This window comes from Panthera uncia, chromosome F2 (genome assembly GCF_023721935.1).
Source record: "Panthera uncia isolate 11264 chromosome F2, Puncia_PCG_1.0, whole genome shotgun sequence".
In the NCBI taxonomy this organism is placed as follows: Eukaryota; Metazoa; Chordata; class Mammalia; order Carnivora; family Felidae; genus Panthera; species Panthera uncia.
Window position 1 is genome coordinate 37,368,202 of NC_064812.1, and position 18,361 is coordinate 37,386,562.

Here is an 18,361-nt window from a genome sequence, read left to right on the forward strand (position 1 = left end):
GAATCAGCCCTGACCCTGAAGCAGATGAAAGTTTACCGAGCCTATGCATTCTCTGTAAGAGTCACAGAAAAGTTTGCATGTAGTTTCTGCAGAAGGGCAGAAGTAGAATATGCTTATTAACTATTCCAGTGGTCCTTTGCCTTGCAACTCTGAACCTGATAAGAGTTCTGATAAGAAAATTATAGATGAACTTGGTGAAATTTCTATTGATAAAAATACATACAAACTCTTGATTATTTTATCCTTCAAATCGCATATAGTCCTTTAAGGAAACTATGAAGGGTTTATGGAAGTGATGCCAGAGCATGCTCTTAAAACTAATCTTCCCCTCATTTTCAGTACAACTTAAAAACAATGAAAAGGGTTTAAGTATATCCATAATTAACTTTATCCAATAGCTGGTTTTCATTGCCAAACAGAAAATAGTTGACAAAAATATTGAGCTGATTTTCATTATCATATATTCTATTTATTAAATCTAAACAAATCTGGTTCGGTTAACTGTAGATTCTCTTCAAAGTAAACCTGAATCTCAGTAGTCTCCACCACTTAGCTGATTTTATTGAAATCCATCAAGACATAGAATAGAGGTTCACTTACTAACTTTTATTGGCTACCCTTTAACTTCATGATAGCAGATCAAATCCAAACTGAACTAAAGCTACATATTGATTCTGTTTGTCCTATGTTATCAATACCTTAATGATGCAATGGACAATGGACTTGAAATGCAAAATGGTCAAGATGTTAGAGAAAAACGTTTGCTTATGCCCTGCAGCCAATTCTTCTTTTCCATTAGAAGAACTTTGTTCTGTGCTGCTACTCCATAAAAATCATCACTAAAATGACCTTCCACACAAACTGCTTTGATCATAACCTCTCCTTTTAATCCCTAGAAATTTGAAGTATTCTCTAAACCAAGTAAATACTGTATTCCTAACAATAGTTGGGGTCAGCTGGCCCTACACCATCAGTTAATTTTCATATCCTTATATGTCCTAAGTAATATTTGCTGTTCTAAGAAAACAACTTACTGTATATTAATGAAGGTAATCCAACATATATCTTAAGGATATTCTTGACCATGTGGAACTGTCTGCATAAAAGTTTAGAAGTTAAAAAAAGAAAATGTTAGATTACCTCCTCCCAAATATCAAGCATCAACTCTACAAACATTAAAGTAGGAAGCAAGTCTGGAAACTCAGGAGAAAACTTTCTCAAAAAGCTTTTAAATTTTTCATAAATTTTAATCATAGCAGCTATAAGAGTACTAACTGATCTTATCACAATGTCTCTCGTTAATACTAAATTTCAGAAAATCATATTCATAACAGCTTACCAAATTAGCATCATTAAAGAGGAGTGTTCTTAGTATTTAAAATTTGTATCTCTCTAAACTACTTAAAGAATAAAGATTCTATTTTTTTAATGATATTTATAAGGTAATGTTATTCAGTCAAGTACGGTTAATGTTTGGACTTTAGCTATAATAATTTTATTGTGATAAAATACTTCCTTAACTTCTTGAAGATGGAGCAAATGTCAAAATTATTAAGCAAAATGTGTAAAAAGTATTTCACATTTATTCATTCAACAAATTTTTACTGAGCATATACTATGTTCCAGACACTACTAGGGATATAGCAGAAACAAAGTCCTTGCCTTCATGGAGTTTACATCCTAGTGGGGAAATCAGATCATAAAATGTTACGCAACACACACACACACACACACACCTGTTTTTTGCTGATGGACTGGATTGCTGGATATTATGAGAGAAAGACAGGAGACAAAAGTGATTTGAATTTTTTGGCCTGAGCAATTACAAGAACGGAAAAAGAGGATTCTCCAGGTAATGCAAGTAGCTTCCCAAACTATGTGTTATGCTAATGCTTTAACAATCCATCTTCCAAACTTTGCCTATTTCCCCAAGAGTCATAAATGACCACAGTGATCCTCACCACCATACCCAAAGTCCCAAAGGACTCTCTAGTTTAATTATGATGGCTTCCTAGTTCTTCTAGCAAACCAAACCCCAGTCAGCTGAGAACCATGCAAGAGAGGGCTATTATTAGAGATGGTTTTCTGGGGATGAGCTTAGACCTCATTCTGCACAAACACTTGGGAGGACAAAATAGTGGGAGTCATGTCACATCCCCAGAAAATCAAAACGAGATGCAGAATATTTTTTGGGAGGAATTTGGCCTTGGAACAGCTAAGACTGAGAATATTAGTGAGTTGAGTTGGAGAAAGGAAGGAGAGAGGGCTGGACTCTTACAAGACCTTCCTATTTCTAACTGCTTTTGAGCATTTCAACTTGTATGTCCCATTATAAACATTATGCATCTAAAAGATCACCATAGGTCTAGGTCTAAGAGGGCGGTGGCATCTGGGTACTGGGTTTCTGGGCTGGTAGGATGGTCCTGGGCACAGCTCACATGTGGAAAGTCCTCACCTACTTCTTAGTGCTCCCTGGCATAGGAGTGAGCATGCTCAGTGTCTTCCTGAATTTGCATCACAGAGAGCACAAGAGACCTGAGTTTGTCACCTACCTCCATCTCCATACCAGGTCCAAGTCCTTTCCCTGGGAAGATGGTAATTATACTCTCTACCAGAACTCTCACGTGAATCCACTTCTGACTATGAATATGAATAAAGAGAACTTGGACCACTACCCAGTGTGGACCACAGCACTGGTATGGTTATACACATAGACCAGAAAAGTATATGGGACCTTAAGCTCACCTTCCTTCTTTTTTTTTTCCCCCTTTGTCATTTTCTTTTTTTTTTTTTTTTCAATATATGAAATTTATTGTCAACTTGATTTCCATACAACACCCAGTGCTCATCCCAAAAGGTGCCCTCCTCAATGCCCATCACCCACCCTCCCCTCCCTCCCACCCCCCATCAACCCTCAGTTTGTTCTCAGTTTTTAACAGTCTCTTATGCTTTGGCTCTCTCCCACTCTAACCTCTTTTTTTTTTTTTTTCCTTCCCCTCCCCCATGGGTTTCTGTTAAGTTTCTCAGGATCGACATAAGAGTGAAACCATATGGTATCTGTCTTTCTCTGTATGGCTTATTTCACTTAGCATCACACTCTCCAGTTCCATCCACGTTGCTACAAAAGGCCATATTTCATTCTTTCTCATTGCCACATAGTATTCCATTGTGTATATAAACCACAATTTCTGTATCCATTCATCAGTTGATGGACATTTAGGCTCTTTTCATAGTTTGGCTATTGTTGAGAGTGCTGCTATAAACATTGGGGTACAAGTGCCCCTATGCATCAGTACTGTATCCCTTGGGTAAGTTCCTAGCAGTGCTATTGCTGGGTCATAGGGCAGATGTATTTTTAATTTTCTGAGGAACCTCCACACTGTTTTCCAGAGTGGCTGCACCAGTTTACATTCCCACCAGCAGTGCAAGAGGGTTCCTGTTTCTCCACATCTTTCCTTACTTGTTTCAACTGTTCACCAGTATATTGATATTCCATTCCTTTGCTTATGGCAGGAGATAGCTTAAATAAATAGATTGGCAAAAAATAAAATTGAAATAAATAAATAAAACATTACCATATCATTCTAAACTACCTTTTCCCTAAAATATCACCTTTATAAGTTAACTTCTTTTTTGTTCCTTCCCAAAGTTCAAATATTAAATACACCTTTCGGTTCCCTACCAAGTACTGCTGGTCATTCCTTCATTTCAGTAATTACTCTTGTTGTTTTTCCTTTGTATTTTTTATTCTTACTGGCCCTTCCCAGTTTCCCCACTGGCTAATTACCTGAGTTCCTTAATTAGTTTCTTTCACTGGTCTTTCTCTTTCCTAACCTATCCCATATAGTACTGCCAGATTACTCTTCTCAAAACAGTTTAAATATTTACTTACAAACACTTGTCCCACTAGAATGTAAGGTTATTGAAAACAGACTTTTTGAGCGTCTATAATTCTACTTTATCACCAACACCCAAAATAGTGGTTGGTACACAGTAGGCATTCCATAAATATTTAATGTATGAATTAAGAAAAAAAAAACCTGAAGTGAATAATTTGCAAAGTGCTTATTTAGGTCCCTGGGTGAAAAAGGAGACACAAGGATCAGTTAAATTGGAGCCTGCCTTCTAGGTTAGAGATACTTTACTAAAGATGCTTTTAGAACACGTCTGTTCCAAGACTGAAAGAAACCAGGATTTGGACTTGTTCAAATGGCAGTAAGAGCACTGAGGCTGAAGGAACCACATAAATAAAAAAGGGACATTTCCCTGATAAGGAGCCACGTTGAACATCTTTTCATGGGCCTGTTGGCCATCCGGATGTCTTCTTTAGAGAAGTGTCTATTCATGTTTTCTGCCCATTTCTTCACTGGGTTATTTGTTTTTCGGGTGTGGAGTTTGGTGAGCTCTTTATAGATTTTGGATACTAGCCCTTTGTCCGATATGTCATTTGCAAATATCTTTTCCCATTCCGTTGGTTGCCTTTTAGTTTTGTTGGTTGTTTCCTTTGCTGTGCAGAAGCTTTTTATCTTCATAAGGTCCCAGTAATTCGCTTTTGCTTTTAATTCCCTTGCCTTTGGGGATGTGTCGAGTAAGAGATTGCTACGGCTGAGGTCAGAGAGGTCTTTTCCTGCTTTCTCCTCTAGGGTTTTGATGGTTTCCTGTTTCACATTCAGGTCCTTTATCCATTTTGAGTTTATTTTTGTGAATGGTGTGAGAAAGTGGTCTAGTTTCAACCTTGTGCATGTTGCTGTCCACTTCTCCCAGCACCATTTGTTAAAGAGACTGTCTTTTTTTCCACTGGATGTTCTTTCCTGCTTTGTCAAAGATGAGTTGGCCATACGTTTGTGGGTCTAGTTCTGGGGTTTCTATTCTATTCCATTGGTCTATGTGTCTGTTTTTATGCCAATACCATGCTGTCTTGATGATGACAGCTTTGTAGTAGAGGCTAAAGTCTGGGATTGTGATGTCTCCTGCTTTGGTCTTCTTCTTCAAAATTACTTTGGCTATTCGGGGCCTTTTGTGGTTCCATATAAATTTTAGGATGGCTTGTTCTAGTTTCGAGAAGAATGCTGGTGCAATTTTGATTGGGATTGCATTGAATGTGTAGATAGCTTTGGGTAGTATTGACATTTTGACCACACTCAGATATCACCTCACGCCAGTCAGAGTGGCCAAAATGAACAAATCAGGAGACTATAGATGCTGGAGAGGATGTGGAGAAACGGGAACCCTCTTGCACTGTTGGTGGGAATGCAAATTGGTGTAGCCGCTCTGGAAAGCAGTGTGGAGGTTCCTCAGAAAATTAAAAATAGACCTACCCTATGACCCAGCAATAGCACTGCTAGGAATTTACCCAAGGGATACAGGAGTACTGATGCATAGGGGCACTTGTACCCCAATGTTTATAGCAGCACTCTCAACAATAGCCAAATTATGGAAAGAGCCTAAATGTCCATCAACTGATGAGTGGATAAAGAAATTGTGGTTTATATACACAATGGAATACTACGTGGCAATGAGAAAGAATGAAACATGGCCTTTTGTAGCAACGTGGATGGAACTGGAGAGTGTGATGCTAAGTGAAATAAGCCATACAGAGAAAGACAGATACCATATGGTTTCACTCTTATGTCGATCCTGAGAAACTTAACAGAAACCCATGGGGGAGGGGAAGGAAAAAAAAAAAGAGGTTAGAGTGGGAGAGAGCCTAAACATAAGAGACTGTGAAAAACAGAACTGAGGGTTGATGGGGGGTGGGAGGGAGGGGAGGGTGGGTGATGGGTATTGAGGAGGGCACCTTTTGGGATGAGCACTGGGTGTTGTATGGAAACCAATTTGACAATAAATTTCATATATTAATAGTGAAAAAAAATTAAAAAAAATAAAAAAGGGACAAAAGACAGAAAAGAGAGTGGGTAAGTGTATGGCAAAGGAAACACCCCATCTGGCTCAAACAAGAGAGGTATTGATGGGAAGGGCGGAAGATGAGGCTGGAAAGGCAGGAAAAGCAAGATTCTAGGTGGCAGTTAAGGAAACTGAATTCTTAGTTTTATGCCAGTCTTCCTTAAACTATAGCCTTTTGGCCACCTGAATCAGAATAACCTAGGGCACCTGTTAAAACAGAGACTCTCCGGCCTCATGCCAAAAAGCATGTTACCTGAAGGTGACACCTGGTGAGCTGAACTTATAACAAACTTCCAGTAATATTTATGCACACTAATATTTGAGAAACACTGCTATATACAGTGGAAAACTAAACTTTCTAAGCAAATAAAGGACAAACAGTGCTTGGGAAAAATAAATGTAATCAAAATGTGCACTGGGAGTAGAGATTGGAGGGCAAAGAGACTGCAGGTAGCACCACCATTGAGAAAGCAATTGGCCAGATGACCAAGATGGGGATGTGAAATTAAGTAATCATAGCATAATGGGCATTTCCCCTATGAAGCCTTCCCTTTATGAGCCCAAAATAACTCCTCTCTCTCTTACAGTCCTGTAGGACATACTGTCTTTATCATTTATCTGGTACTTAGCATATACTACCTTCTACTGCTATTTTCTTTTAAGCCTTCCCTTCTATCTACTAACTAGATTGTAAGATTCTTGAGTCCAGAAACATGTTATGCTCATTTTTGTAAATCCTGTGCACAAAATATGCATACAAGGTGAGATACATATACTGGATGACCACGATGCTGGTGATTAAGATGGCAACACTGATAACCTAACTAGTTGATTCCCTGATATTCTCTAAAGCAATAACAATGCACAGATAGCATTTACTGCCTGCTTAGAAGGTGCACTTTTCTATGTGCACTTAATATACGTTAGACACTTTTCTATATCAATTCATTTAATCCTCAGAACAACTCTGTAAAGTAGGTACTATTATTATCCCCATTTTAAGATAAAGAAACTGAGGGGACGCCTAGGTGGCTCGGTAGGTTGAGCATCCAACTCTTGATTTCAGCTCAGGTCATGATCTCACTCACGGTTGTGAAATGGAGCCCTGCGTTGGGCTCTGTGTTGAGCGTGGACCCTTTGAGCTTCTCTTTCTCGCTCGCTCTCTCTCCCCCCATCCCTCTCCCCACTTGCATGCTCTAAAAATAAAAAAAAATCGGGGTGCCTGGGTAGCTCAGTCAGTTAAGCATTTGATTCTTGATTTCGGTTCAGGTCATGATCTCATGGTTAGTGGGTCTGAGCTTCCACTGGGCTCTGCAATGATAGCACAGAGCCTGATTGGGATTCTCTGTCTCCCTTTCTCTTTCTCTAAAAAAATAAACATTAAAAATTTTTTTTTAAATTTAAAAATAAAAAAAGATAAGGAAACTGGGGCCCAGATAACTTGTGCAAAATCACACAAAATTAAACATACATGTGTTAAGTGGTGTAGCTGATATTTGAACACAGGGCTCATTGTAAAACCATAATCTACAGGGGCACCTCAGTGGCTCAGTCGGTTGAGCATCTGACACTTGATTTCGGCTTAGGTCATGATCTCATGGTCGTGGGATCGAGTCCTGTGTTGGGCTCTGCTCTGACAGCACAGAGGCTGCTTGGGATTCTCTCTTCCTCTTTCTCTGCCCTTCTCTCTCTCTCTCTCTCTCTTTCTCTCTCAAAATAAATAAAATAAACTTATAAAATCATAATCTACACAGTCTCTATTGAGGACCTTTATTTGTTTCTTTCATAGCTCTTACCACAGTTTAAAAATTTTGTAAATCTTGTTGCTGTTGTTAACATGTCTCCCTAACTAGATGGCAAGATCCATAATTACAGGGACAAGTCAATTTTGCTCACTATTACATATCAAGTGTTAAGCATTCAGTACATGCTCTACAAATATACACTTTGTAAATGAATGAATGAATGAAAAAATAAGGAAAAAGAAGTAGGACAAAAGAGTGGAGGAATGAAGCAACACATACCATTATGAGTACCTTAGGGACCAGCAAGGCTTTTATTACTGATTTCAGACACATGGCTTCCCAGAGAAAGCCTTCATCAATATATGAATGTATTTTGAAATGCTGAAAGGAAAAATCCATTTGCAAGGTGCTGGGACCAGGTGTGTCTATTTTAGCAGTCACTGAATTCAAGAACAGGAAGCAGAGCTTGGAGATAGAGCACTGCACTAGGGAACTGAAGAGCTGGCTGAGTTCCACTGTTTCCACTAAGTCACACCTGTGTGCAGCTATGTGGGAAAAAACTGTCTTTGTTCACAGCTCTCCTTTTGTCGACATTGAGTTAAAATAGGGTAATCTAGGCCAAATTCAAATTCTCAGTTCAGTGCATCTGAGTCATGCTTCTGAGAGCTGGAAGAGGTTCTGGAGCTCATTGTTTCCAGAGATTTTCAAACTACTTTATAGTCATAGTACTCTTTTTTCAAAGAAACTCTTGTGGGGTGATGGGGTAGTGGGTAGGGACAGGTAGTCAGTATGCACAATATGGAAAACAGATAAAAGCAAAGTTACCCTAGGATGGTTGTATCATGAGTGTGACAGGCCACTCATCACAGCAAGTACACTCCTTAATCCCCATCACTTACTTCATCCATCTCCCCACTCACCTCCATTCTGGTAACCATCAGTTTGTTTTCTATAGTTAAGAGTCTATTTCTTGGTTTGCCTCTCTCTCTTTTGCCTTTGTTTTGTTTCTCAAATTCAACTTCTGAGCAAGATCATATGGTATTTGTCTTTCTCTGACGTATTTCGCTTAGCATAATATTCTCTATCTCTGTCCATGTTGTTGAAAATGGCAAGATTTCATTCCTTTTTTATGGCTAATATTCCATTGGCCATATGTCACATCTTTATCCATTCATCAGTCGATGGACACTTGGTCTGTTTTCATAATTTGACTATTGCAGATAATGCTATTAACACTGGCATGCGTGTACCCCTCTGAATTAGTATTTTTGTATTCTTTGGGTAAGTACCTAGTAGTGCAATTGCTGGATTATAGGGTAGTTCTATTTTTAACTTTTTGAGGGTCCTCCATACTGTTTTCCAGAGTGGCCGCACCAGTTTGCATCCCACCAACCACGCAAGAGGGTTAGGATTCCCCTTGCTCCACATCCTCACCAATGCCTGTTGTTTCTTGTGTTGTTGATTTTAGCCATTCTGATAGGTGTGAGGTAATATCTCATGGTAGTTTTCATTTGTATTTCCCTGATGCTGAGTGATGCTGAGTGATGCTGAGTATTTTTTCATGTGTCTGTTGGCACATGTCTCAATATGTCTTCTTTGGAAAGAAATGTCTGTTCGTGTCTTCTGCCCAGTTTTTAATTAGGTTATGCATTTTTTGTGTGTTGAGTTGTAGAAGTTTTTAAATATTTGGGATACTAGTCCCTTTATCAGATATGTCATTTGCAGATATCTTCTCCCATTCTGTAGGTTGCCTTTTAGTTTTGGTGATTGTTTCCTTTGCTGTGTGGAAGAAGCTTTTTATTTTGATCAAGTCCCAATAGTTTATTTTTGCTTTTGTTTCCCTTGCCTCAGGAGACATATATAGAAGGAAGCTGCTATGGCTGATGTCAAAGAAGTTACTGCCTGTGTTATTCTCTAGACTCTCTATGGTTTCAGGTCTCACATTTAAGTCTTTCATACATTTTGAATTTATTTTTGTGTATGGTGTAAGAAAGTGGTTTAGCTTTATTCTTTTGCATGTTGCTGTCCACTTTTCCCAACACTCCTTGTTGAAGAGACTGCCTTTACCCCAGTGAATAGTCTTTCCTGTTTTGTTGAAGATTAATACACCATATAATTGTGGGCTAATTTCTGGGTTGTCTATTCTGTTCCACTGGTCTTTTTGTCTATTTTTGTGTCAGTACCATTCTGTTTTGATTCCTACAACTTTACAATATGGTAATCTGGAATTGTGAATATTATAATCTGAAATCTAGAATTGTCATGCCTCCAGCTTTGCTTTTCATTTTCAAGGTTGCTTTGGCTATTTAGGGTCTTTTGTGGGTCTATACAAATTCCATCATCAGTGGGATTTATTCCTGGGTTGCAAGGGTGGTTCAATATTTGCAAATTAAGCAACATGATGCATCACAACAAAAGATTCAATCATTTCAACAGATGCAAAAAAAAGCATCTGATAAAGTATAACATTCATTCATGATAAAAGCTCTCAACAAAGTAGGTTAGAGGGAACATACTGAACATAATAAAGACCATATATGAAAAACCCAGAGCAAATATTATCCTACATGGGGAAAAACTGAGAGCTTTCTCTCTATGTCCGGAACAAGAAAGGGATGTCCGCTCTCCCCCCTGTTATTTAATGCAGCACTAGAAGCCCTAGCCACAGCTATCAGACTGATGAAAGACTGAAAAATAAAAGGCATCCATATCAGAAATGTATAAATTCTTTTTGCAGATGACAATATATATAGAAAACCTGAAAGATTCAACCAAAACACTAGAACGTCTGATGAATTTAGTAAGGTCTCATGATACAAAGTCAAGGTGCAGAAATCTGTTGCATTAATATACACGAATAATGAAGCAGCAGAAAGAGAAATTAAGAAACAATATTTGGATTGGAAGAACAAATATTGTTAAAGTGTCTATACTACCCAAAGCAATCTACACATTTAATGCAATCCCTATCAAAATATCAACAGCATTGGGGTGTCTGGGTGGCTCAGCTGGTTAAGCGTCTGACTTTGGTTCAGGTCATGATCTCATGGTTCATGAGTTCGAGCCCTGCATCAGTCTCTGTGCTGACAGCTCGAAGCCTGGAGCCTGCTTCAGATTCTGTCTCCTTCTATCTCTGTTCCTCCCCTGCTTGCGCTCTCTCTCTCTCTCTCTCTCTCTCTCTCAAAAATAAAGATTAAATTTTTTAATTAAAAAAATATCAATAGCATTTTTCACAGAACTAGAATAATCCTAAAATTTGTATGGAACCACAAAAGAATGATTGATATAGTTTTTAAATATATGCTTTACAGAGATAATAATTCACATGCCAAACAATTCATCTATTTAAAGTATACAAATCAATGTTTTTCTTCCAAGTTTTCATTTAAATTCCAGTTAGTTAACACAGTATAATATTAGTTCCAAGTATAGAGTAATTCAACACTTCCATATAAACGCCTAGTGCTCCTCCCAAGTGTCCTCTTTAATACCATCACCTGTTTAACCCATCCCCCAGCCCACCTCCCTCTGGTTACCTTCAGGTTGTTCTACAGAGTTAAGAGTCTGTTTCCTGGTTTTCCTCCCCCTACTCCCCCATGTTTGTTTGTTGCTTAAATTCCACATATGAGTGAAATCATGTGCTTTTTGCCTTTCTCTGGCATATTTCACTTAGCATAATATTCTCTAGCTCCATCTACATCATTGCAAATGCCAAGATTCCATGATTTGTTATGGCTGAGTAATGTTCCATTGTATGGACATATACACGCATATATATATGTGTGTGTGTGTATATATGCATACATATACACACGCGTATACATACGTATATGTATATATATATTCTTTACCCATTTATCTGTTGATGGACATTTGGGCTTTGGTATATTTACAGGATTGTGTAAACATAACCATAGTCAATTTTGCAACATTTGTCAGTCCCAAACAAAATGCCATATCCATTAACAATCACTTTCTTACCTCATTTTTCTCCCTCCCTGCCAGTCCTTAGCAGCCACTGTTTTACTTTCTGTCTCTATAGATAGGCCTATTCTACACATGTCATGTAAATGAAATCATATAGTACATGGTCTTTTGTGTCTGGAATCTTTCACTTCGCACGGTGTAAAGTTCATCCACGTTGTAGCATTCCTTTTTACGGCTGAGTAATATTCCATTTTATGGATACGTTACATTTTATTTATTCATTCATTAGTTGTGGGACACTTGGGTTGCTTCTACTTTTTGTTATTATGAATAGTGCTGCTATACATAGTCAGGTACCAGTTTTTGTGTGGGCGGATGTTTTTACTTCTTTTCATTACATACGTAAGAGTAGAACTGTATATATACATATACATGTGTGTGTATATATATATATATACACACACACGTATATATATGTATATATATGTATATATACATATATATATGTATATATATATATATATAGAACTGTATATATATATATAGAGAGAGAGAGTAGAACTATATATATATAACTCTATGTTTAATCTTTTGAGGAACTGCCAGACCTTTTTCTAAAACAGCTGCAACATTTTACATTTTTACCAAGTGTATGAAGGTTACAATTTCTCCACATCTTTAGCAACACTGGTTATTATCTGTCTTTATGATTACAGACATCTTAGTGGGTGTGAGGTGGTATCTCATAAGTGGTGCTGATTTCCATTTCCCTGATGGCTGATGATATTGATAGTTTCTTCATGCACCTATTGGCCATATGAATACCTTCTTTGGAGAATGTTTATTCAGATCCTTACCCCATTTTTTGTAATTGGGTTAAGTTGCATAGTTTTAGCTCTTACATGTAGGTCCAGATCCATTTTATGTTAATTTTGTACATGGTGCTTATTCTTTTAATTTCTATAAAGTCAATATTCACATCCCCTCTTTTATTTCAGATTTTAGTAATCTGAGTCTTCTTTTTATTGCTAAGTCCAGCTAAGAGTTTGTCACCTTTGCTGATCTTTTCAAAGAACTGAATTTTGGTTCTGCTGATTTTCTCTATTGCTTTTCTATCTCCCCTTGACATTTTATAGAAACCTTAGAGAAAGTAGAGTTTGGGGCTAAGGCAGTAGAAGCTTCCTACCCATCCCTTCATTCAAATGACCACAATATCTGGGATGGCCCAAGCCAGTCCTTTTATTCACACCTGTTGTTTTATTTATCAATAGTGTGCACTATTATTTCTCAAATTTTCCGGTTCAGATGATAAATTATATGGTCACATACCAAGAGCTCTGGGCTGAAATGGGATTTTCTGTAGATTCTATCCAGCTTCCTTCCAGTCCCATCTTTTTGAATATTCTCTGTGGTCCTGGCCTCAGGGATAAAGTAAAAAAAGTGAAATAAAGAAAATACAAACCGCGGATTGAAGAGACACAGTTGTAGTGAGATTGGTGTGAAAAAAGAAGTTTTTGAGAATTCTCGCCAACTAACAAAAAAAGGAAAAGAGTTCTTTGTCTTTATTTGTGTCTCTCTGTCACTGTTCTTTTTATTCTTTTATAAACAAGTACAAATTGAGGTTGAGGTCATAGACAAATATTCTCAAGAACTGCTGTGGATAAAGCAGTCTGTCTTCATCGGTTACTGACTTAACCATGGGGCAGGGCCCTATATTCTATTTTCCAACTACACGTGTGCACATACTCTTTCCCAGTGAAGACAGCATTCCTTAGGACAATGCCACTCTTCCGAAGGGGAAGGAATATTCTTACTTTTGAAAGAGAGGTTACAGGTCTAAGGGCTCAAGAAAAGACAAGGATCACACTACTTCCTTTTGCTCCATGCCTCCGCACACCTAATCAGCGTACCCAAACGCTGCAAGATGCCAATAATTCACCTTCTATTCCATTCTGTTTGTCCTTTCCCCATTCTGTCCTAGACCCATACTCTCCATGGGGCAGGAGATGGTTTTGTGGTTCCATCTACTTCAGGCACCTCTGCTTTTCCTAACATAGCCAAAGGCATATATGCAAACGAACAAATACACTTTTATCAATTATTGCACTGTATTTCATTCACAACAGGAATCTGGAAACTGTACATTCAGTATTTCTAGAAAAACTCAGCACTAATTAAAGAGAATTAAATACATTTAGTGTACTTCATTTCAATCTTAAAATAATTTGTTCCTTATTAGTCTAGGAATCTGATCTGTTGTGTTGACTTGATTATCACATGTTACTCAAAAGACTTGATTTTATTTTCACCAAATGTGCTTACTTTTTTCCTGCTGTATTGGTCTTTAGACTATTTCAGAGAGGGTATTTTAGGAACTGAGATTTTAAAATATTTTACAAGAACCTGTTTGTTAACAATAATTTGTTTGATATCAAAGTTAAGTCACAATGAAAAATCTGGTATGTTCAAGGTTTTCACTGGAGCCAAAATGCTTATTAAAAGTCATGGAAAAATATTACTGCTAGTTTTGGCAATAAAACACAATGATGAAACAAAGCTTCCCGAACAATGTAAAGACAGTGGGACAGTGACTCAAGGCACTGGCAGATATTTTATTTTGATACTTAATGCAGTTCACAGAATACCAGCTGAATTTGTTCTTAGGAACACATTTAAAAAATGGCAGTGATGGATTTTCAGGCCTGGTTACACCTACCAGGAAAATGACGCAACCATTATTCACCTCTTCCAACTATGGTTTTTACTGGCATCTTCTATGAGTTACACTTTGGCACTCTTCTAAACATCATCAGGCCACAAGCTCGGTCTAAATCAAATATTTTTACAAACTAAACAATCCAGTGCTAAAAACTACCCAAATTACAAAGACCTAATGCTGTTTCCGTTCCAAAGAATAGGCTATTTTATAGGGGAAAAAAGTGCTTACTACATTAAAAGGGAAATGGAGCTGCAACCCAAAAAACCTAGGCGATCTAGAGCACGAAAAAACCAGTTAGGATCAATCCTGCACTGGCCACCAACTGACAGACATAACCTGTTAACGACCTTTTCCAATCTCTGTATCTTATGGGCCCACAAAATAGATTATCTAGGCAAGTCAGTTCATCTAGTATCTAGTTAAGTTAGTTTCATACAGAAAAATATCTGTTCATAGACATAGTCTACATTCCTAATTCTGGCTAACATTTTTGCAAATGTGAGCCACTATTCACATTATTACTGCAAAAGAACAAGTCCAAGTATATGTCCTACTAACGATAGGTGAGGACCATTATCTCTGCATGTGGAGAGTACCTGATTTTCAAAAAGCTGAGGGAATACACACAAGCAATGCTGGCAAGCGAAACTTAAACCAGTGAAACTTTCATTTTCCCTCATTAAATACAGATATACTAAAGTATATTCTTTGTAGTTGCTGCACATTTTAATTTGAAATTAGTTACACAGTGCCTGGTACATAATACACATGTTGAACAATACTTGTTGAATAAATGAATGCAAAATGTCTCGTTCCCTTACAAATCTGGAAAAGCCATATCATGTCAAGTATTAGTTATTACATAAGTAATATTTAGGAAGCCATAGCAATTACATCATACATTCTCCTTTCCCTTGAATAACAAAGACCATTAGTCTTTACCTGAGGAATTTTGTAACCAGACTAACTCTTCAGCTCTACTGATCTCTCTTGTTTCTATCACCTCTATTGATAGTTTTATTGCATAGGGCATTATATTGGTCAACTGCTGTCAGAACCAGCATAGGAGGATCTCCTCAACAACGGTAAAATCTTTGTTTAGAGACATTCATTAAATACATCCATCATTTATTCATTTAACACATTGGTACCGAGCTCCTGCTACGTGTCCAATAATTTTAGGCATGGAAGATGTATCAATGAACAAAAAACCAAACTGAAACAAACCCCCAAAACCTGTTCTTGTGGAGCCTACATTCTAATAAGTAGAAGTAATAAATCTAATAAGTAAACCACACAGTATGTTACTAAATCAGAGGTAGTGTGAGAAAAACAAAAGCAGGTAGGGGACATCAGGATTTCCACAGAAGGACAGAAATTTTCAAAAGGGTGGTCTTGGTAGGCCTCATTAAAAAGGAGACATCTGAGCAAGGAGCTACTGGGAAAGGTCCCCACAGGGGCCTGGTGGCAGGAATCGTGCTAGGCATGCTCCAGAAATAGCAAGGGGGCCAGTGCAGCTGGAGCAGAATAGGAGCGCTCTCCGAGGAGCACTGGGAAGCACAGTAAGAGTAGAGGTCTGAGACTAAGGGAGGAGCCAGATCATACAGGTCCTGGAAAGCCACTGCTGTCAAGACTTCAACTTTTCTCTGAGAGAAACAGGAGCCAGTGAAGAAAGCTTTTGAGAGGACAACAGAAATATTTAGCTTAGGTTTTAAAAGGATCTCTGGCTGCTGTTTTGAGAATATGAGGCTGAGATAACAGAGTACAAAAAGGAGATTAGTCAGGAAGCTATGTACCTAGCCATGTAGGTGAGACATGATGGCTTGGGCCAAGGCAAATGGGGAAGGTGGTGAGAAGAAGTTGAATTCTGGATATATTTTGAAGGTAGAGCCAACAGGATTTGCTGACACATTAGATATGATATATCATTGAAAAGGAGGTAAGACTTCACAAATTTTGGCTTTAGCAACTGGAAAAATGGGAGTTGTCAATGACTGATATGAAAAAAAAAACAAAACAAAACTATGGGTGGAGTAGGTCTGAAGGAAGAGAAAGATCAGGAGTTCCATTTTGAACATGTTAACCTCATAGGGTGAAATGGCATAATCTTCACATTACAATCCCAGTTCATTCTCCTCATCATACATTTAATGTAGATTAAAAATAAATCTATGGCATTTTTTCAGGCATGCTAGTTAGAATTGTACTAGAAACCTTACATATCTTTTATTCATTAGAACCAACAGTTTTCTCACTACAGTAGCTGGAAATTCTAGTCTACCAGTTAGAAGTGAAGTTCCTGCTTGCCTTCCACTTCCCAAAACCAAATGTGTTTACAGCTTCTTGTCTCCTAGATTCAAGAACAATTTGGGCAAGATGAAATGGCTCTGGAATTAGAATCAGAGGATCTATAGGTCAAACTCTGGTTCTTCCACCTACCTGTGAGGGGGCCTTAACATCTTTGTATCTCACTGATGACAACATAAAATAAATAAAACACCTACATTATAGGAATGGTGTGAGATTACATTAAATGATATAAGTGAACAAGTTCCATGCATTTTAAAGAGTTATACCAATGTTAGAAGCTATTTATATTGCCTATAGCTTGCCAAACATTTTACACATGACTTTTCTATTTCTTTTGCTCATTCATTCATTCACGCATCCCACCATCTTACATAAAGGAATGAAGTTCTTGGAATAATCTCTTAACAAATTGGTGAAAGACTTCTGAGAAACTTTCTGGGGGTTTCTTCACCCTTTTTACTCTATGCCCTTCTAAGAGCTGCTTAGACAGTAGTTACCTTATCTTAATGATATACTTTACATGGGTCTGATTCCATTACAATGAATTCTGCAACTGAACATTTGTTAAAATGAAAGGACAAAAAAGTCCTGGTAAAATAATAGCAGGCAACCTGCTAAAATGGAAACAGCAATGAAAGGTGAGCCATGTTACACATCACTGGAAGAGTCAACTGGACTGATTCCAAAGTGCTGGGGTCAGAACAGAGCCAACTCTTAAGATATGACCTGTGGGAGATGAGAATGATGATATATGGCAGGAGAGGAAAAAGTGGGGTTAATGTCAAAGTCTTGGCCCTGACTATTCTCAATTTATTTTGTAAGAACTTTGGCCTACCCTTGATGGCCTTTCATTCTTATTTATGGGGAAGAGAAAGTATGCAGGTAATCTTTCTCAATCACATGATATGATTGCAGAGAGACTGGGAGTTTTGTTGACAAAAGGGAGTGTGTACCTAGTTTTTGGAGGTGAAGTCCAGGTTTCTTATGAATCTTAGTGAGTTAGCAAGAGAACAGATTACTATGTTTTTAAATAAACAAAGCTGTAGGAAATAATCTCAAGCATTAACAATTTTACCCTAACTGAAGGGTCTGTTATAGCCATTGCTATGAGGATCTTTTTGTAATTCTTCCTGCACTATATTCTCAGACGCAATTTTATTAGGGCATTTCTTCATAATTAGTTACTGGGAGTGTCTTCTGACCTAAGATATGAGCTTTTTCAAGGTTGGGAAGATATTTTATTAATCCTTGTAACCACAGAGTCCCTGTAACATACAAAATAGAGAAGCAATAAAAGTTGTTTTCTTGATTCCCTTCTATGTACAGCTTTCCCTCCTACACTTTTATTTATGAAAGGCTAACTTCAGAGCTCATATAGTGAGATCTCATATATACTTCATTATCCCTTCATGTCATGGGCTGCTCACACAAAATGGTTAATGAATGCCAAGCAACTTACGGCAGGAAACCCAGGATTTCAGACCACGCACTTCCTTATAAAGTAATGAAATGCTTGACACATAAGGGGACAGTACCATTCCTGCAATTCAATGGAATTATCATTTAGATTACACTTTGCTGTCTTGAGAAGAGGAATTTTTGGCTTGGTATTTCTGACTCACCCTTAGTGTTTTTTATTGCAACACTGTTATTCTTGTAAATCCATTATTTTCAACATGTCATCATAAAAGTATTCAAAGACACAAAAAGATGAAATAATTTTATAGTAAGCATCTGTATATCTATAACCTAGATT

General features: G+C 37.7%; 1 protein-coding gene across 4 annotated transcripts in view; it reads right to left on the bottom strand.

Annotated features, from left to right (window-relative positions):
- The window catches only part of VPS13B (vacuolar protein sorting 13 homolog B), an 805,502-nt gene that overhangs the window by 219,323 nt on the left and 567,818 nt on the right, over nt 1-18,361 (bottom strand). Inside the window, exon 34 of one of the 4 annotated variants that reach the window (XM_049633570.1) lies at nt 12,401-12,995. The exons of the other annotated variants lie outside the window; for them this stretch is intronic. Within the exon in view, the coding sequence (XP_049489527.1) occupies nt 12,864-12,995 (132 nt within the window). The 3' untranslated portion in view covers nt 12,401-12,863. Of the gene's footprint in view, nt 1-12,400; nt 12,996-18,361 lie in introns of those variants that run through there. 4 annotated transcript variants of the gene reach the window in all.